The 21,202-nt window shown below is 40.0% G+C and overlaps 1 protein-coding gene and 1 long non-coding RNA gene across 6 annotated transcripts in view; one reads left to right on the top strand and one right to left on the bottom strand.

Annotated features, from left to right (window-relative positions):
• Positions 1–5,990, bottom strand: part of LOC125454768 (uncharacterized) — a 38,011-nt gene extending 32,021 nt beyond the window's left edge. Inside the window, exons 1-4 of one of the 2 annotated variants that reach the window (XR_009446143.1) lie at positions 5,597–5,990; positions 4,913–4,989; positions 2,913–3,117; positions 1,848–1,966 (exon numbers count right to left, since the gene is read on the bottom strand). This is a non-coding gene — a long non-coding RNA (uncharacterized LOC125454768). Of the gene's footprint in view, positions 1–1,636; positions 1,967–2,912; positions 3,118–4,912; positions 4,990–5,596 lie in introns of those variants that run through there. The other variant, XR_007248089.2, reaches the window with a different exon arrangement.
• The window catches only part of cnksr3 (cnksr family member 3), a 201,592-nt gene continuing 186,375 nt past the window's right edge, over positions 5,986–21,202 (top strand). For all 4 annotated transcript variants that reach the window (XM_048535944.2, XM_048535943.2, XM_048535942.2 and 1 more), the window contains exon 1: positions 5,986–6,281. In XM_048535944.2, coding sequence (XP_048391901.1) covers positions 6,230–6,281 — 52 coding nt within the window. In that variant the 5' untranslated portion in view covers positions 5,986–6,229. The remainder of the gene's footprint in view (positions 6,282–21,202) is intronic.

Here is a 21,202-nt window from a genome sequence, read left to right as displayed (position 1 = left end):
GTTGTGACCTTTTATCTGGTTTACAGATACAAACTATATGTGGCAACTGCTGTGAAAAAAAATCTTGGTTCCCAGACTCTCCCTTGTAGTCATTGAAGTTTGATTTTGAAAAAAACTGAAAGCATTACTCCTGAAGAGAAATAAGCTTGTGATATCATTGTTCTTAAATATAATATGAAATTCATTTCCATTGTTTCAAAACAGTAACTGGCATTATTGTCCCTTGATATCGGCACTTTGTAGACTTATTTTAAACTTTTCTTCAATTTAAACATTCCTTCAATTTTCATGATGCTATAACTACGTGACCAGCACACAACCTTTGACATAAATAGCAGCACAATTATATCAGCCAACCGGTTAAACCAAAATCTTAATAGCTTCAAAACAATCACATTATTCAGAATTTGTTTCAAAGCTTCAGTGTCCCTTTCACTGTCACATTAACCTGATGCTCTTACATGGAGCTGTTAACATAGTAAATGTCCCAAACAATTTCTGTGAAAGAAGCTAGATGCAGTGATGGAGAATGGTGACCAAAGACATGGTCAGAGAGGAGCTGTTGGAAGGGTGAATGAGGGTTTGCAAGAAGGAGAGGTTTAAGGTCAATGTTGAAGAAGGAGAGGTTTAAGGTGAATGTTGAAGACAGTTCCAGGCCATAGCTGTAGTTTATGAAAGAACTAAATCATGATTTGCACTTATATATTTTCACAACGTTGCAGTGTCACAAAACACCTTAGAATGCCAACTTTAGGTACATTTAAGTCGTCATTGGATAAGCATATGGATGTACATGGAATAGTGTAGGTTAGATGGGCTTCAGATCGGTATGACAGGTTGGCACAACATCGAGGGCCGAAGGGCCTGTACTGTGCTGTAATGTTCTATGATCTATGATCCATAACCAGGAAGCTATTTGGATGTGTAGTCATTGTTATTCTCTGGGAAACATTATGCTGAGATAAATGCATGAGACAGTTTAACAGGGCCAATGGTGAAAGTTACAACAAATTCAGAAAATGATGCTGAGAGTAACTGTATACCTATTAAGGATGGGGTCAATCATGGGCAAGGGTGACAAAAGAGGTACGTATAGGAGTAATAATGAGAGCAGTGGAATATGGTGCATTCAGATAGAACAACAGGATATAATGACAAGGACCAAAATACGGATGAGGGTAGCTGTGTAAACCCTGAGATGATAGACAGGAAGCTGTGTATGCTCAAGACCAGCTATAAAACCTTGATCATCCTGGTTTTATTCATACATGACAACAGAAATCCTTCTGGGTCAACTGCTCTCAGCATCAAATATATGTGCCTGTTCTCAGAGCTGAAAATGCTTGGTAGTTTTGGTGGAGATAAAGTTCAAAGTATAGAATGCTGGTAAAGGCATGGATCACAGAACATTATCACAGCCTGACATCTCATGTTAACTGCTTAAACAGATGATGGCCCTTCAAACGCATTATAATGTATGGACTTTCTTGTCACAATTTATTATATACATTACATTGGTTTTGTAAATGAGATAAACAATCATTTTTTTATCTTCACAGGCGAGAAAATGGCTAGTCTATTACAAGCAACAAGATAGTAGATATTAACAATTGATTGTTGTGAAACTTTTGCCATCATCAGGGGCCTTCCCTGTGGACATGCATTGTAATTCTGAAGAAATCTGACAGAATGACTCAGTGCAGAACACAAAAGCAAGGCAATTACAATGAATGTCTAGAAAATACTTAATTCAACATCAATTGGCATAATGGTCCAATTCCTAATGGTGTACTTTAGCAAGGATAGGGAGGCATCAAAGAGAGTGTATAAAAGATTTATGAAAATACCTCCACAGATGAGAAACTTCCATAACATGAGTTAATTAAAGAATCTTGTGCTGTTCTCCTCAGAGAAGATTGAAAGGTGATTTGATACAGCTGTTCAATATCATGAGGGTTTGGACACACTGAAAAAAAGGAGAACACGTTCCCATCGGTGATAAGGTCAAAGTCGAAGGGGCGCATCTTTAAGGTGACTGACAAAAGAAGCGATGGTGACATGAGGGAAAACTCTTTTTATGCAGTGAGTGGTTTATGATCTGAAACACACTGTCTCAGACAGTGATCAAGTTATATTCAACCATGACTTTCAAAAGAGAACTCGATAACTATCTCAAGAGAAAGAAATCTGCAAGCCTGCAGGGGATCAGATGAATTGCTCTTGCATAGAACTTGCATGGTTATGATGGGCCAAATAGCTTCCTTCTGTACTTGAACTATTTGATTCTATGAGTGCAATATACTGCTTCCAGTAGTGATGTGCTTGGAGGTGGGTGGAGAATTTAATTAGGTGGGTGCTTACCTATGTAAACTCTGCCTTCATGCCACCACCAGAATTAACACTGGACAGCAAGACCCATGGTCAACCTTCCTGTCTAACACCAAGAGACCCTTAAGTGGGCAATTAAGGATCATTTTAGGGCCTCACCCTGCAGTTAGTGGGATAACCCAACTGCAATTTAGCCTAGATAATAAAATGTGAGGCTGGATGAACACAGCAGGCCCAGCAGCATCTCAGGAGCACATGTCTCATAATGATAGAACTCCTTTATACATGACAACATATAGACTTTTTCTGTTGTCTCATTATGTGACACACAAAATGGAGGTGTTGTAGATTAAACTACAATTGTATACTTCAGCTTCTATACTTTGAGCAGTTTGTTACCTTGGTCGGATGGGCGTCCCCCTGCATTAAAGGCAATCAGTGCCTAATTGAGGATTGTACATCGGACAGGAGGTGCCTGCTATAAGCTACTCTCCTGCCATTGTTGCTGACTTTCACTATTTCAACTCCTTGACTCTCCATCTGTCTTAAATGAGAACACTCCACCAGCTCCCCAATATACTTACCTTTGACGTGAGTACTTGACAATACTGACACTTTGGCAGTGCTCCTTCAGCAGAATTCACAGCCTTCTCCAAGGCACTGATAAGTGAAAGAACTAATTCACCAGTATCTCTCAATTAGTGGAACTTTAATTTCCAGGACCGAATTCCAGGAAGGTCAGCTGCTGGCTTCACTGGTGCCTGATTGGCCTGGGGTTCATTGAGCCTTCTGTGGAAGAGGCATTGTCAGTTTCTATCTAGGTATCCAGCAAATTGCAAAGACAGCGATACTTCAAGAAGATTCCATCCTATATTCACAATGTGTAACAGGGTAGCAATTTGGAAGAGGAATGCTAGTTGATTTTTTCCCTTCTTTGCTCAGCTAAAAGATGTTAAATCTGCACAAATAAAAAAAAATAAGCCTTTATGTTCTGCAGCTAGTTTTTTTGATGGGATTCACAGTTAGAGATACTGAACACTGTTGTGACCATTGGAACTTTGTAACAGTGGCAGTTAACAAACAGTGGGTTTCAGATAATGTTTTCTCTCTGTTAACTCTAAATTGGGAATATAATCTATGGCAAGGAATTGGCTTTACAAGCATCAAGTAAGTTGCTTTGGGCATTTTTTGTAACATTAGTAGTTTCACTGAAGTTATCTTCCATTGATCTCTACTTGAGCATTTAACCATTATCTGTCTATAAACTGAAGCGAAGTTAGAACAATAAGCGTGCAGTAAACATTGTCCAATTTAGAGATGGAGCAGTATTGCAAATGTCTGCACTTTGTACACAGGCAGAAGAAACTGAGTTCTGAAAAGAAATGTAGTCTGCACTGAACAGTGGAACCTCCGATGAAGCAATGTTATTCTACTCCGCTTGGAAGTTATACTGTCTGGTCCATTTCAATGAGTAGTATATACAGATCAAAATGGGACATGACACTACTGACCATAATGGACCAGACAGTACAAATTCCAAGTGGAGTAGAGTAACATTGAAGGCTCCACTGATGCATGGTGATGAAATATCTGAATGAGAACAAGCCAGCTTGGCAAGCAAGTCAACAATCTCACCCACAGCCCGAGTTACAGATCTTTGCCAAAACATTAAATGCCAGAAAAAGCACCAAGCCTGAGGATTTGGAGAATTTCAGAATTCAGCAAAAAGACAAAATGTTTCATCAAGACAGGGAAAATAGTATGGGAGTAAAATTGCAGGGAACATCGAAATTGGCCATAAGAGATTCTATAAACATATGAAGAGAAAAATATTGGTAATGGCAAATGTAGGTCCTGTACTGTCAGAAGGCAGGCAAATAATAGGGAACAAGGAAATGGCAGAAGAATTAAACACACATTTTGGTTTTGTTTTCACAAAACAGAACATAAATAACCTCCCAGAAATGTTAGGGAGTCAAGGGTCCGATGAGAGAATGAAGTTGAATGAAATCAGTATTAGTAAGAAAATAGTGCTACGGAAATTAATGGAGTTAAAAGTTAAAAGCCTGATCATCTACATACCAGAGTAGGAAAGGAAGTGGCCAGGAAATATTGGATGCATTGTGGTCATTATTGTTTAGAAGATAGATCTTTGCCTGAGAATATATGAGCCATGCAACATGTTGCCATCATCTGTGCTGAAACCTGATTTGCTGTTTTCCTTCAAGTGTGATCTGGAACTGTCCTCACACAGAATTTAGATCCATGAATGAACACCTACCTTTGATTACCTAAGTGAGTCCAAAAGGAATTTTCCAAAATTCCACACTCCCTACTAATGTGCATGTTTTGTTTTTGATGTTCCCAGTCACTAGAAATGGTTTTGTGATGCTGCATTGCTTTCCATTTATTAACATTCCCGTGGGCAGTGCTATATAAATATGATAAATAAAGGGATCTGTTAGCTCAGTTGGTTGGATGGTTGCTAGTTTGCAATGCAGTATGATGCTAACAGCATGGGTTCAATTGCTATACATGTTGAAGTTACAGATGAAGGACTTTCCTTCACAAACTGTACTCTCACCTGATGACCTTCGGTTAAACCATCACCAGTCGCTTCTTTTTCTGAGACAGCAGTCTATTGTTCTACGGCGACTTTATCTGTGCAAAAATACAAGTTATTTTCTTATCAGAATTATTTCAAGCTTTTGATTTGAAGCATAAAGGATCCACTTCTGAAGAAGGGTCTAGGCCCGAAACGTTAGCTTTCCTGCTCCTCTGATGCTGCTTGGCCTGCTGTGTTTATCCTGCTCTATACCTTGTTATCTCACTATCAAGGAGTTTCCCCTTTTTCTTTAGAGAGAAGAAGGTTGAGTGGTGACTTAATTGAAACATATAAAATAATCAGAGGGTTAGATAGGGTGGATAGGGAGAGCCTTTTTCCTAGGATGGTGATGGCGAGCACGAGGGGGCATAGCTTTAAATTGAGGGATGAAAGATATAGGACAGATGTCAGGTAGTTTCTTTACTCAGAGAGTAGTAAGGGAATGGAACGCTTTGCCTGCAACGGTAGTAGATTCGCCAACTTTAAGTACATTTAAGTCATCATTGGACAAGCATATGGAATAGTGTAGGTTAGATGGGCTTCAGATCGGTATGACAGGTCGGCACAACATCGAGGGCCGAAGGACCTGTACTGTGCTGTAATGTTCTATGTTCAAAGACTGTACAATTGTTTGGGGCTAGGCTTTCTGCGATGACAACTAACCTGTTGAAGTCAGAATGCGCATTAAGAAAGGAAATTATTATTGTTTTCAGATGTCTCAAAAAGTCCCGCAATGAAGTTTAGTCTCTGCGTTGTGAATAATATCTACTCATCAGAACTACACACATAAGACACGCAAATTGCAATCTCTTCAGTACGTCTCAACTACCGCTCGGAGCCTGAGCTCTTTTTAGTCAGTCTTCAAACAAAGTAGGAACATGAACACCAAATGCCCTCTGCCTTTCTCCCCTCCCGTTCAGATTGTTGACGCAGAAAAGACAACCGGAAAAATTCTTTTCGCGTCTGGCACGCTCTTAAAGTCGGCAGATATAAATAATAACAATCATAATAATAAGCAAAGCACACTGGGTGGAAGGGTCCTTTCCCTTTAAGGAGTTTCGACGGAAGTGGCGGCGAGTGCAACCTGATCCCCTGGCAAAATGCAGAGGTTTCGGAGCGGGAGGTTGAGTTTATTGATACGCGGAGGAGGTGGAAAGTGGGCCCGGAGTTGAGCAGTTTGTGAGCGCGAGAACACTGCAACAGTAACAGGACGACTCAGTTCAGCTCCATACATCGATACGTCTGGATACAAACTGATACTTTCTATAACCCCCATCTTCCCACTCTTTCAAGCCAATGGAACCTATCACCAAGTGGACACCAAAACAAGTGGTGGAGTGGATTAAAGGTACAGAACTTTGAGCTGTTTGTAACGGCGCACTTGATAACTCCCGGCGTCGGGGCTTAGTCATTGTCTTAACAGCTGAAAGCAACATTGTTCCTCTAAGTATTTTCAACAACTGATGTGATTGTGTGGAGTGGTGGTGGGATTCAAACAAAAACTAGTTTGGTGTTTTGGCTCTGTTTAGGACTTGATTTTTTTTCATTTTAAGTGTCAGCTCCGCGTGGGTTTTGGTTTCCTTTCTAACAAGTGTTTGTGATTCTATTGCTACTTTTGTCAGAAAATCAAATGTATTTTCTTTACCCGTCGAACTTTAACTTGTTCACGTCGACTTCTGTAGCTGTGAAGAAGAATAAAACAGGCCCGGTATCTCTGAATGTGATTTTTAAAAAAATTCTTTTCCTTTTATCTGCCGGTGTTTGACTGACGGATGATTCGCTCGGGGTTCCCGGTTACTACCGCCTTGTTGTTGCTGCCCGCGACTGGAAAATGTCGGCCGCTTCTGCTCCAGTCTGAACTCAGCAATGTTTGGTTTTTCAGTCGAAAACTGCGCGCTGTCACCGCTGTGTGACAAGTATATCCAACCGTTCCGACTTCTCCCGGTGGGCCAGTTCGTTGGCGGTTGAGAACGATGAGACGTGCTCGTGATTTTTTTCTTAATAATTAAGGAGTAAATGTTTCAAAGTGTAACGAATGTCAGAGTTTGTGCGCCGTCGTTCAAGAGATTTATGTACGTTTACGGTTTTATTTAAGAAAGTAGTTTTATATTCCAACAGTACACAAACGGCGAAGGACCTAGGTGCTGAGCCTGTGCTGAGTCAGCTGATTTCGGGCTGGAGAAGGGGCCAGTTCTATTCGAGAGTTTTTGGGGAGGGGACTAGCCGTGGCATCTACTGTTTACTGAAAACTGGAGACTCCTGGTGGAAAAATGCAAATGTATGGGCGCCCTGATGGGATCAGACTTGTTAAAATGGTCTTGATGAATAGTTCATTGAAATTTGGTGATCGGTCTCGCAAGTGATCAAAGGCCATTTGGGCGAGATGAAGACACTTGCTGTGTGGAAGTGAAGAATAAATTTTAATAGTTTGGGTTGAGGGCTGAAAACTTTCGGTTCGAAAGCAAGAGCATAGAAAGACAGTACCAAGACGATACCGTGCAGTTTGACTTTTGTACAGCATGTGTTATGGCTTCTGGCGTGGGATTTTTGCTACGGAAAAACATAAGAGCACAAGTAGGTCATTCAACCCATCCAGTTCACTCCGCCACTGAGATTATGGTTGATATGATAATCCTTAACTCTACTTCTGTAGTCTTTTCTCCCTATAGCCCATGATTCTCTTAACTGATTTAAAATGTCTATTTCCACCTCGCACATATACTTAATGACACAACCTCAACTGCGTTATGTATAACTCTTTACCACAGATTTACCACCCCCTGTTAGAGGGGGGAAAATCCTTCTTGTCTGTCTGAGATGGGGTCTGGACCTAGGCTCTCCCACAAAGTGGGGTGGAAAAAAAATCTCTCTGCATCTAACCTATCAAGCCCCCTCTTTGTCTTACATGATTTAATAAGTTGGCTCTCATTCTCTTAAAGTTCAGAAAAGAGAAGCCTAAGCTACTTTGAAAGCTTAAGTGTTGATCAGAAAGTTTTTATATTAAGAATAACACATATGTTTGATGCTGCCCTCTTCCATCTTGCACTGACATTCATTTGTCAAAGTGTGCCCCCCAAGCATTTGCCTGATTCCTGAATTACAGTTTCCATGGAAAATACAGACTAATTAACACCCAGTCATTTGGAACGTTGGCCTATTTGGATATCCTTGCTGTGCCAGCACATTTAATCCACAAAACTATGTTTTTTCTTTAAAATGTGCTTTTATTTATTCTATCCCACTTTGACTGTTTAGTGGTATAAAGTTGGTCAGTTCTGAGGACAACTGCACCCACCTGTAGAATAGGCAAACAAAGATAAACATGGAAAAATGTGAGACTGAGCATTTGATGGGAAGAAATGGCAAGTCACTGGTTACTTGTAAGTTGCATATTAAGTTAAAGGAGTAGAGGAGCAAAGGAATTTTGGACTACAAATGCACCGTTCACTAAAAGTAGTGTCACAGATTAGGGCATGAAGCAAACTAAACACCAGATATTATTTCCTATCTGCTTTATTAATATTCATTTAATGTTATTTAAAAATATCTTGCCTCGAATAGAATTGAAATGTGGGACACTCGTATTGAATTAATGACTAAAAGCATAACTAGAGGCCATCGGTATGAAATATTCACCAAGAAATTTTAATGGGGCTTTCAGTGTATCACAAAAGAATTGAATTGTGGAACTTGTGATCACAGAGTGATTGAAGTGAACATTATATGGACAGTTGAGGGAAAACTGGACAAGCAAATGGATTAAATAAAAACAGTGCTTGAAATATCTGGCATGTTCCATGACTTCTGTGAAGAGCAACATGATGATTCTGGTTGACAGTTCTTTCCATTTCCTGATGAAGGGTCATCAACCTGAAATGTTAATTGTTTCCTTCCAGAGGTGCTGTCTGACTTGAATATTTATTTCCTTTGTTTAAGATTTTCAGCATCTGAAATACTTTTTTTTGTAAATATTTGAATAAGAAGGGAATAATGGATAACCATAATAGGTTTAAAGAAGTGAGATGAGATTGAGCATTTGTGGACCATAACAGCCAGCCTGAAAACGTTGATCTAATGTCTCATTCCTGTATTGCATATTTTTTGAAAGATGACAAACATTTTAGAACTTGAGGTAACATATATAAGAATTTTTTCTAATTAGTATATTTGATATTTGTCAAAGTCCTCTGGAGTATACAATCTACTAATGCATGATCGCAAAATAACGAAGTCTGCAAGGAAAATACTGTCCCAAGCTTGGGCTCAATCTTTATAAATTCAATGTATTTAAGAATTGAAATCTTCAGGGGCCATTTTCCATTCATATTTGTTGCTCAGCTATTCTTGCTGATAAGATGGCCTAGAGAAAGCATAAACGATTCTTCCTTCTCATAGTCCAATGCCTTCTGGAGCATATGCAGTAGCGGTTGCCATGCCAGACTAGGACCCTGAGCCATGCAAGGCTCATATATTTGGGAATATAACTAGTGCAAATTATTGCATAAATATTTTGCTGCGCACAACAGTGTTCTACTTTTGAGAATTGTGGAAAATTAGAAAAGCTTGCCTGAGAAAATACAACTTTTTTTGTTTTTGGCATATTTAAAAGCAAAATAGCTGCGCCTGTTGAAAATTGAAACAGACACTCAAAATGCTGGCGAAACACAGAAGACCTGGCAGCATCTGTTGAAAGTAAAACAGTAAATGATTTGAGTCTAATAGGACTCTTAAGAACTGAAAATTCCACCCTCTGCCATGGTAGGATTTGAACCTGGATTACTAATGGGGAGGAATACTATATTCTTGTTGGGCAAACCCCATTAATGACTTAGTTTCTTGAAATTTTCTACCACATTTCTCAGACTCATAGGCATTTGTGGCATTAACGGAAGGTATTTGGTCATCGTGTTTGAGATGGTCAATAAAGATCTGACTACACTAATTCCATTTTCTAGCTTTTGGCCCATAACCAGGAGGCTACGATAATGCAAATGAGTATATAAATATTGCTTAAATGCTTTGAAAGGTTCTAACTCACCCTCTCGCTTTGAAGCAGTGAAATAAACTGTCTCCAACCTGTGAGTGAAAAAATTCTCAATTCCCTCTTAGCATCTACCTCCACCTTTAAATCCAGAACAAGTGTCTTCCAATTAACCCTACCTGTGCTCCTCATGATGTTGTATACCTATCGATCTTCCCTACTTCAGTGAAAGCAACCCAAGCCTTCAGGTTTTTTAATTGCTTAGATCTTCAAGCCAAGGCAGCATCCTGGTAAAGCTCTTCTGCACTCGCTTTCTTTTCACTTGTATCCATCTAATGATGTGATCTCACATTCATGCATTACTCCAGTTGTAACTAATATTTTCTTTAGTTCCAGCATAATCTACGTTCTCTGCCTTGGCTAATAAAGGTGAGTATCCTAAAAGCTGCCTTAACCATCTTTCATTACTTGCAGAGATCTGTGGATATGCATACCAAGGTCCCTATGGTCTTCTCTACTTTCCAAGCTCCTAACAATTCATAGTATAATCACTTGCCTTGTTAACTCTCCCACATGCATCACCTCTCTGCTTCTCTGGATTAAATTCCATTTGCCACAGCTGTGCCCACCTGACATTGTTTGTCTGTTTTATTGATATACACCTCAATATTTTTCACCTGATCAAGTTCATGTCATGTGTAAACTTTTTTAATCATACCCGTGACATTTTGAGTCCAAATCACTAATGTACACTACAAACAGCAAAGACCCCAGCTCCAACACCATGGAACCCCACACGGGCTTTCAGTTGCAGAGATATACATTTGTCATCTCATTTGCAGCTTCACAGCCAATTTTGAACCCATTGTGCCTCTTTGCTTTGGGTCCTTTGGCTGTTAATTCTTGCCTGTCAACTATGAAGGATCTCACCAAGAACCTTGGTAAAATCTATATAGACTACACAAATGCATTTGCCTCATCAACACTCTTGATTACACCTTCAAAAAATTCAATCAAACTTGTGAAATAATCCTCCCTTAACAAATCCATGTTAAACATTTCAATTTAATCCATATCTGTCCAAGTGCAGGTATATTCTGTTCCTCTGTTCTTTCTAATGACTTCTTCACCACTGAGGCTAGACTGGTCTGTGATTTCCTTTTTTAAATAGTGGGGCAACATTTACTATCCTCTGCCTTCTTACCTGTGGCCAGAAAAAAACACAAAATGAAAAGCATAATACTGCAGGTACTAGAAATCTGAAAGAGAAATAGAAGACGATGGAGAAACCCAACAGGAAGGGCAGTATCTCTGGCGAGAGCAACCAAGTCGGTGCTTCAAGTCCAACATGACTCTTGACAGTTGCTGCCAGGGCGCTGATATCCCCTGATTTGCTCTCTTCCGTGTGGGATAAATCCCATTATAGGTCTGGGCCCAAGTTATTCTTTTACTGTCTTGCCCTCTTGTTTACCTCTCTCTGGTCCCTAATGAGCTTTACTCTTTCTAGTTATTCTGTTAACTCTTAATATATTCAAAAGAACTCACTTTTTTGAGCCACCAATGCTTTTGCATGTACTCTAATTGCTTTCCAATTTCACTTTTAAGATCCCTTACCCATATCAGCCCACAGAAAAGCTTCCAGTTGAGACCCCTCACTCCATTTACGCTTTCTGCTTTTTCTTCAACCTAAATTTCATAACCCTAGAGTTCAAAATTCTCTAGTCTTGGTCCCGTTCTTTGCCTTGTATGCCCCCTATTTCCTCTTTGCCTTTCTTTGAACTGACACAGTTTCATCAACAAATAACTGCTTCCAGTTCTCTCACACTGAATTACACCTTTCCTTTAGCAAAAACAGCAGAGTACATCTTTTCCCTCATTTGGAACTGTTATTCCTGGCCTATCCATGTCTTTTTGCATAACTACCCTAAATTGACTGAATTGTGGTCACTATCTCAAAAATACGCTCTAAATGATAATTCTTCACTGGCCAGAACTCATTTACAATGTTATATCCAGAATGGCCTACTTCCTTTTGGGTTTTCTGCATATTACCCAAAACACAGTTCTGGATACAATTCAAACATTTGGCTTCCTCACTACCTTGCATGCTAAACCTGTCACAGTCAGTTTTCGGGTAGTTAAAATACTAACCTACTATCACTGCTCTATTGGTATGCCTCTGAAATTTGATTTTCTACTTCTCTGCTTGTTTGAGGTCGATAATAAACACACGTGTGTTTGCGCCTTTGTATGTTTTTTAAACTTTTCTACCCAAATGGCCTCGTTTCAAGATATCATCCCTTGTAAGTGCCGTAACTGATTTCTCAATCAATATTGGAAACACCCAACTTCTATCTTCCTATCTACCTTGTCTGAATCTCCTATAACCTACAATGTTGGGCTGCAAATCCTGCTCATCTTTCAAACAAGTCTGCCATTTCCAGATGAATTCCCCTCAATGTGAAGAAATTGCAGCAAAGTATAAATTCAGCAGTTGCTAATTTCATCTAATTTATGAAAAGATTATTTCCGATCATTCTCGAGTGGCTGTGGGATTCACTATTCATGCAAAACTGGATTTGTGCCAGAATTCAGAAAATCGTAATGCAAGAAACCTAATTTGATGACACCAACTAGGAATTGCAGAAGATTGGTATAAATACAGACCTGTTTAATCTTGGGATTGAATTCTTCCTCAAGTGGGAAGACGCCCCCTGCTAATCTGTGGAGATACCTCTAATTATTTAACACTATACCATGGCCAGTTGCAGTTTGAGAAATTTTCAACTGCAAATAAACAGAATAATACCACTGAATGCAGTTACTAAGGTGATTTTTTTCTTGCTGTGTTTGCCATTTTTATGACTTTTAAGTCTCCAGAGTGGAATTATCAACATAATGCCAAATTAAACTTTGTTTGCAATGGAATTACCTAAGCAGCAGGTAGACTCTGATTCCTGCTCAGATTTCTTTTTCACCCAGTGGTGGAAAAAGGTCATTGCTCATCCCCGTTCAGTTGCCACATCTGTAGGCAAACATCTAAATTTGAGATGGCAGTTCAAAGACTTAAATGTGTGAGAAATGTGGATTGATTGTCTAAAATTTTTTTTATTCATTCACGGAATGAGGGCATTGCTGATCAGGCAGCATTTATTGCCCATCCCTAGTTGAGTTCAGAGCCAACCCCATTGCTGTGGGTCTGGAGTCACATGTCAACCAAACCAGGTAAGGATGGTATTTTTCCTTAAAGGTCGTTAGTGAACCAGCTGGGCGTTTCCGACAATTGGCAATGGATTCATGGTCATCGTTGGACTCTCAATTCCGGATTTTTTTTTTAAATTGAATATAAATTCCACCATCTTCCTTTGGCAGAATTTGAATTCGGGTTCCAGTAATGTTATCAAGGTCTGGGGATTAGCAGTCCAGCGATAATACCACTAGGCCATTGCCTCTGCTCTAAAAAATAATAAATATTATCAGTAATATAAAAATAATACAGATGTAAGGCTGTCAAATATCTATTTTTTTGTAAAATACAGCGGTTCCACTGATACTGCTGTAGTCATCAAGTTTCGTGCAAGATTTTATTTCAAGATAGCAGCATGATTGGTTAGAATTATAGTTATGTTCTGTCAATGGTGCTTTTTCACTGGCATAGTTTTAAAAAAAGTCACTAGTAATCTGGAGGCTAAAGCTAATGCTGTTGGGACATGGGTTCAGATCCGTCCGCGGCAGCTGGTGGAATTTGAGAACACAGACTCTTTTTGGGCCAGAAGTTTTCAAGCCTGACCTGCCGTGGAGATGTTGTTGTAATATGTCCAAACAGATTAATTTTATAATACCTTTTTTGTAGAAACAAATAGGTCTTCTTTCTGAATGGTAGGCAGAGACTAGTGGGAATGGCAGGAATCAATAGTAGGATTGCACTATTCATAATGTATATTAACAATTTAGATGAGACTTGATGTAATAGCTCAATTTGCAAAACTGGGTGTGAGTGTGAGCTATGAAGACGATGCAGAGATGCTTCAGTGTCACTTGGGCAAGTTGAGTGGGCAAGTGCTATGACAGATGCAGCATTATATTAATAATGTGAGGTTATTCACTTTCCTAGCAAAAATAAGAAGGCAGATTATTATCTGATTATAAATCAAAACTGGGGATGTTCAACCAGGCTTTCACTGAAGGTTAAGCATGTAGGCACATCAGGCAGTAAAGAAGGCAAATGATACGTTGGTCTTCAGAGTAAGAGAATTAGAGTACAGCAGCAAGGATATCTTATTGCAATTATACTTGGTGAGTTCACATGTAGAATATTGTGTGGAGTTTTGGCCTCCTTTCTCTGAGGAAGGATGCTCTTGTTTTAGAGTGCAGCAATGGTTTATCAGACTCCACCTTGGATGGCTGGACTGACATCTGAGATGAGGTTAAGTTGTTTGCAACTTATGCTGGCTGGAATTCAGAAGAACGTTTGTTTGGGTGGGAATCTCACAGAAGTCTATAAAATTCTAACAAGATTAGACAAGAAAGGTACTAGTATCATATTCCCAATGGCAGAGGTATCCAGAACCAGAGGGTCATAGTCAAAGGAGACAGGGTGAACCATTTAGGATTGAGATGAGATTTCTTCTCCCGAGAAGTGGTGAGTCTGTGAAATTCTCTTAGAGAAACCATAATATTGAGGACTATATGATTTCAAGGAGTCCAATATAGCACTTGGAGGTAAAGGAATCAAAGGAATTAGGGGAAAAGCAGAAACAGGCTATAAAACAGGATGATCAAAGGACCGAATGGCCTACTCCTGTTCTATTTTCCACATTTCTTTTTGTTTCTGGTTGTCTGCTTGCATGCTCGTGCTGCCCACAATGTGACTTAGTGCTTTATTTCTTGAAGTAGCCTATGATTATAATGCACAATTTTCAAAAACGTAAGGTGCTACTTATTAAACTTTTTTTTGATGGTCAGGTTCATGTTCTGTTGCTTAACCAATTAAGTAAAGTGAGCTATTCATGTATACTATAACATTTACTACCATATTTAAAAATTTTCAGTTGTCTTTTGAAGTTTGTTTTAGGGAGAAAGGACAGAGTGAAACATGAGTGTAAACAGCTGTCTACTAAATGTCATTGAACTAGGGGAAATACCAGGTTGAGGTCACTATTCACAGATCAGACTGGTTTCTTAGAATCTTCAGTGCAAAGAAGTGCCTGGTGACTAAAATTGCAAAATGTGATTTTGATTTTCTGTTAATAAATAGAAATTAATGGCGAGCTGAGCCTAATGCTTCCATTTTGGATATACTGTGCCCCTAATAGTGCACACTATCTGGGCATATGCATTTTGGTTTTGAAGCAAATTTGATAAGTGAGAATAAGCATGCTGAGAGCTACTCAAACGTTCAACTGTGTGTTTACCAATGACAAATTGCTACCATAATGTTTTTATCCTGAGCCACATAATTGATTTTCAATGATGGTTCACATCATGAATAGGAACAGAACAGAGTCCTGGAACTCCTTAACTGGAAAAAGCAAAACATCTTGTATTAACTTGAGATTTAAAAATTTATATTTAACAATTGATTTTGTAATTTGAAATTTTGCTGTGATTTGAGACAAAATAGTGCACAGCACAGAATATTTCCTGAGCAATATGTTGTCTGGCATTTCTTCCAGAACAGGCTATAAATGCTACATGAATTGAACACATCCAGAATGATGGCAGCTTCTTACAGATAATGGAATTACGATATAATTCAACGATGAACTGAAAATGGCTCAATAGACCCACTATATGCCTGGATATCCCAAATGTGTTAGCACATGTGCTAAGCAGATTTTACTCCCTGGTGGTGGATTGACTAATTTTTGCATTGTGATTAAATATAAATACCATATGTTGGTATTTATACTCTTTCTGTTACACTGGTGTAAATTGACTGGTATATTGTGTTGATGCTCCGCCTTTTTGAAAATTGAACTCCTTTATGATGTAGAAATAACTGCTTGAAATTGGCAAGTCAAAGGAAGCATTCCTTTGGTTGGAATTGAAGACTTATTTTGACAGGCGCCTTATAAAACTAAATATAGTATGCACAGCTCAGTCAGGTTTTGCTCTGGGAGAAAATCCTATTTGAAAGTCTGCCCTACCTGGAATATTGGAAAATATGACTCCATGAAGCCTGTTTGGTTGATTTTGGTTATCGATCAATGCTGCAGATTATAAATACTGAGATCAGACCTGGCTGTGTGGAAACTGTGAAGCTGGACTTTAATAGAAGGTTAATTGAACATTGGTCCCCTTGTTCTTTGGAAAACAGGAGATTTTGAGCTGACTTAATCAAAGTTACCTGTTATTTTCACGTTGGTCTCCGAGGACTGCTTGAGCAGATGGCTCTCAAGGCGTGCAGCTGACAGTAACCGGAAAGTAAATTTCCCAGATTTGCCAGGGCTAGTTGTTGTGAAGTCCAAAATGCGGGGCACTGTTGCTGAAAGTATTTCTCTAATGCTGTTTTTACAATACATCTGGGAATATGAACATAACAGCATTCATTGCCTATCTTTGCTTATCTTTCAAGAAGATCATTTAAGAGCTGTTGATATTCTTTGTAATAGTTGGATGCAATGGAGTGACTTGAGTGGATTGCAGAACTGACTTAAGTCCAACATCGTTTCTATCCCTGAAGGGCATAAGTGAATCAGTTTGTTTTTCCTGGTTTGATAGCTCCATGCTCAATTTCACTGATGCCTGCTTTGATTTCTGAAATGATGAAGACAGATGTTACTGGATATGAAAGGTTTGAGTTATAATGAAAGGTTGGATAGGCTGGGACTCTTTTTTTTCACTTAGGAATAAGAAGTTGAGAGGCGACCCTATAGAAGTTCATAAAATAATGAGGTGTAGGTAGAATTAATGGTAGTTGTCTTTTTTCCCTAGGATGGGGAATTTCAAGATTAGCAGGCATGTTTTTAAGGTGAGAGAAGAGAGTTTTTCAAAAAAAAAGTGGCAATATTCTTTTACAGTGATTCGCATGTGCAGTGAACTTCCTGAGGAAGCGCTATATGTAGGTACAATTACAACATTTAAAACACATTTGGATAAGTACATAGGAAAGGTTTGGAGGGATATGGGCCAGGACTGGGCAGGTGGGACTGGTTTTAGTTTGGGAACATGGTTGCTATGACTGGTCGGACTGAAGGGTCTGTTTCTGTGCCATATGACCCTACGTTAATCTTTAAAAGGTATTGTTTTCTGTTTCACAAACTATCATAGGATTTGCACGCATGTTGGAGGAAGCTGATGGTTGAGAATTTGTAAATAAGTCAAAGCAGTAATACTTTGTGCATCTAGATGCAAGCTTTCAAAACAAAATTTAGGGTATTGGTTTGAAGGGAAATGATGCAACATATAGAATTCTGGGGCACCTTTTTGGGAAGAAGAAAGAAGCAGATGCCATAGTGCATTCAAGAATCAAGTGATATGTTTCTGGAGACTTGGGTCAAAAATAATCACAAGGTCTTGCATTCACAGCTCATTGTGCTTCTGTATGTGGAGGTGATGGTTAGAGATGAGAAACTGTCTTCACCTAGATGAGAAGGGGACAATTGCAGCATAGAGTGGCAAGGTAGCTGTGTCAGGGTTGGTGGTGTTGACAGCTTTTTAGTTTGGGGAGATTTTGTGATGTCATTACTGGAATCACCCCGAGCTTAGATGAGGTTTTAATCTGTCTAACCTTCACTAGATAATCTAAGAAAACACTGGATCTGTTCCATCTTCTAACCATAGCACAGATTCAGAGATTTTCACGTAGGAGAATTGACCGTCGAAAGTTTAAACTTCCTGGGCAATTCTCACGTTGTTTTGTGCATTAGGACTACCACACGGTCCCATTGCACATCTTTGTTTATAAATTGGGTCTTCTGCAATCTCTAGAGACCAAAATATTTTGATCCCTTGTGTTCGTATTTAACTATTTTTGATCACTGAACAGCAATCCACATTGGCTCGATCTAGTTCTCATCCAATCATTGAATTTCATGTCCATATGGAATGAGCTGTCAGAGGAAGAGATGGAGGAGGTACAATTACATCATGTAAAAGGCTTCTGGATGAGTGTATGAATTGAGGGTTTAGAGGATATGGGCCAAATGCTGGCAAATGAGACTAGGTTTATTTAGGATACCTGGTAGGCATGGATGAGTTGCACTGAAGTGTCTGTTTCCGTGCTGAATGTCTCTACATGACTTAAAGTATACTGGTGTGGTTACTGTTGTATAGGGAAAAGGCAAGCAATTTGTACACAGCTGTTTATCTGAAATGTTATGATAATAATTAGAAGTTGTGTTTTGAGAGTGTTGATTTTCGAGAATGAATACATCAAGATAACTCCCTTGTTTTTCTTTGAGATAATGCCGTGGAACCTCTGAAATCCACCCAAGCAGACTGGCACTTCTTTGAAACAAAATTTAATGCCTCATAACACACATGCCACCTTGAACAATGCAGCACTTCACCCAAACTGCACTTGTGTTGATGTAAATTTCTCTGCTCATCGGGTCCGTGGAGTTGGCCCTGACTTTGAAACATTGTAAACTTTGTTCAGTTGGCAGCACACTTTACAATGACTAAAACTTTTTTGTAAGGTAATCTGTTCAGAATTGATGAAAAACCTAACCACAACCTCTCATTTTTTAAAAACATTGTTTCATCAGACGTGGGCATTTCTGGCAATGCTTACACTATACACCCTTGAGGTGATAACGAACCATTGTCTTGAACTACTGCAGTGTAGTTGCAACTGTAGCAGTGTTTGAAAAGGAGATCAGGATTTTGATTCAGTGTAGTTCCAAATTAGTGTCGTGTGACTGGTAGGGGGAAAATGTGCAGGAGTAATGTTCCCATGGATCATCTGCTTTTTATCCTTCTAGGTGGTTAGAGGTTGTTGACTGGGAAGATGCTGTCTAAGTCATCTGTGAATTTCTGCAGTGTATTCTGCACATTCCACACATTACCACTGCATTGAAGGCAGAGAATGTTAGCCTAACAGACTGCTTTGCTTTGGATGCTGCCAAAGCTACTGGTGTTCTTGGGATTGTCTTCATCCCAGCAAGTAGGCAGTGGTAACATTGTGGAGCTGGAGGAACACAGCAGGCCAGGCAGCATCAGAGGAGCTAGAAAGCTGACGTTTCAGGTTGGCGCCCTTCTTCAGAAAAGAGTTCCGACCTAAAACATCTGCTTTTCTGCTCCCCTGATGTTGGCTGGCCTGCTGTGTTCCTCGAACTCCACACTGTGTTATCCTTAGACTCCAGCATCAGTAGTTTTTACTCTCTTTAAGGAAAGAGTGGTGTTGTGGGGAGTTCTGTCACATTCTGATTTTAGCCTTCTGATTTTTGGCTGGTGTAGATCAGCCTGTTGTCAATGTTGATATTCCTGAAATCAATAAATAATTTTTTCACTTGCCTAATTTTGTATTTTAGGGTCATTTGGAAAAAGTCATTCAACAGCCCTACACTGAGTGCCAGATTCAGTGTCATCTGAGCTAATTGGATTTCGCTGCACTAATTGGTGTTGTGTGTTTGACTTACAATTGTAGACGTGTCTGCAGTAGGTTGCACTGGAACCCAGGCCTCCTTGGAGTTAGGAACACTACCGCTGCACGGCAGCAATCCTAGCTTTACAACTGCGGGTTGAAGAGAAAGGGAAATTGGCAATTTCTACTCCTGATGCTCCAGTAACCAGTGTTGTATGTATGTCACAAATCTTCTGGCCAGCATCAGAACGATCATGCCTGACACGAGTCATACAGAAAACTGCCTACTGGAATATATTTTTAAAAATTACCAAACCTCCACTAAAGCGTGTATTTCTGCATTGTAGATTTTACATTTCTTTCTGTCACCATGCTATGGCTAAGACACCTGCCAAGCAGCCATTTTCCATATCCTGACAAGGAATCCAAGGTTATTCATGTACGGAGGCTTGTTGCTCTGTGAAGTTAGCTGCCCAGAGGTCTTCCCACTGATGGTTTGGCTATGATCGAAACCTAGTTTGTTGATGTGTAAATACGGACAAGTGTACTATAACATAATGTTGGACCACCAATATTGGGGTTCAATGTTGAGACTGCAGTTATTGACATTTTAATTTGTATTTTTCAGAACATTACAAGTTTTAAATTGTATTTTTCATTTAAGAGCAGAATGCTCAAGACCAACATGCTCAAATCATGTTATTTGAAAAATTTTTGTGTACGAAAATAATAATCAATTAGCCTGGATTCCAATAGCAAATTTGGGACCTTGCGCAATAGTTGAAGGGAGGTTATTTAAAAAATGTTGTACGAAAAGATGGTGTGTTTGTGAACACACAGTGGCCTGGGTGTCCCCAAGGAAATGGGCCGTTAAGAATACTGAAAGGGTGGGTAATGCATTTCATGCTGTCATGTGGGGAAGTTAGAAAATAATGAAAGATGGTTTTGGAACAGGATGTGTATATGGTTAGGACATGAGATAATCCATCATCTCTTGGCAGGCATTGTGCTTTTCCGAGGAGCAGTGTAGTGCATATGGTCAAGAGCCTGGTTTCTTCACTAAGTCTCTCTCTCTCTCTGTCTCTGTCTCTCTCTCTGTCTCTCTCTGTCTCTCTCTCTCTCTCTCTCTCTCTCACTGTCTCTCTCTCTCTCTCTCACTCTCTCTCTCTCTCTCTCTCTCCCCCGCCCCCCCTCTCACTCTCTCTCTCTCTCTCCGTCTCTCTCTCTCTCTCTCTCTCTCTCTCTCTCTCTCCCGCCCTCTCTCTCTCTCTCTCTCTCTCCCCCCGCCCTCTCTCTCGCTCTCGCTCTCTCTCTCGCTCTCCGCTCTCACTCTCTCTCTCTCTCCTCTCTCTCTCTCTCTCTCTCTCTCTCCCTCTCCCGCCCCCTCTCCTCTCTCTCCCTCTCCCGCCCTCTCTCTCTCCTCTCTCTCCCTCTCTCCTCTCTCTCCTCTCTCTCTCTCTCTCTCTCTCCCTTCTCTCCTCTCCTCTCTCTCTCTCTCTCTCTCTCTCCCTCTCCGCCCCCCCTCTCTCTCTCTCTCTCCCCACTCTCTCTCTCCCCACTCTCTCTCTCCCCCACTCTCTCTCTCTCCCCCACTCTCTCTCTCTCCCCACTCTCTCTCTCTCCCCCACTCTCTCTCTCCCCCACTCTCTCTCTCCCCCCCACTCTCTCTCTCCCCCACTCTCTCTCTCCCCCACTCTCTCCTCTCCCCACTCTCTCTCTCTCCCCCACTCTCTCTCTCTCTCCCCCCACTCTCTCTCAC

Source organism: Stegostoma tigrinum, chromosome 9 (assembly GCF_030684315.1).
Source record: "Stegostoma tigrinum isolate sSteTig4 chromosome 9, sSteTig4.hap1, whole genome shotgun sequence".
In the NCBI taxonomy this organism is placed as follows: Eukaryota; Metazoa; Chordata; class Chondrichthyes; order Orectolobiformes; family Stegostomatidae; genus Stegostoma; species Stegostoma tigrinum.
The sequence above is the reverse complement of the archived record's forward strand: the minus strand, read 5'-3'. Positions and strand labels throughout refer to the sequence as shown.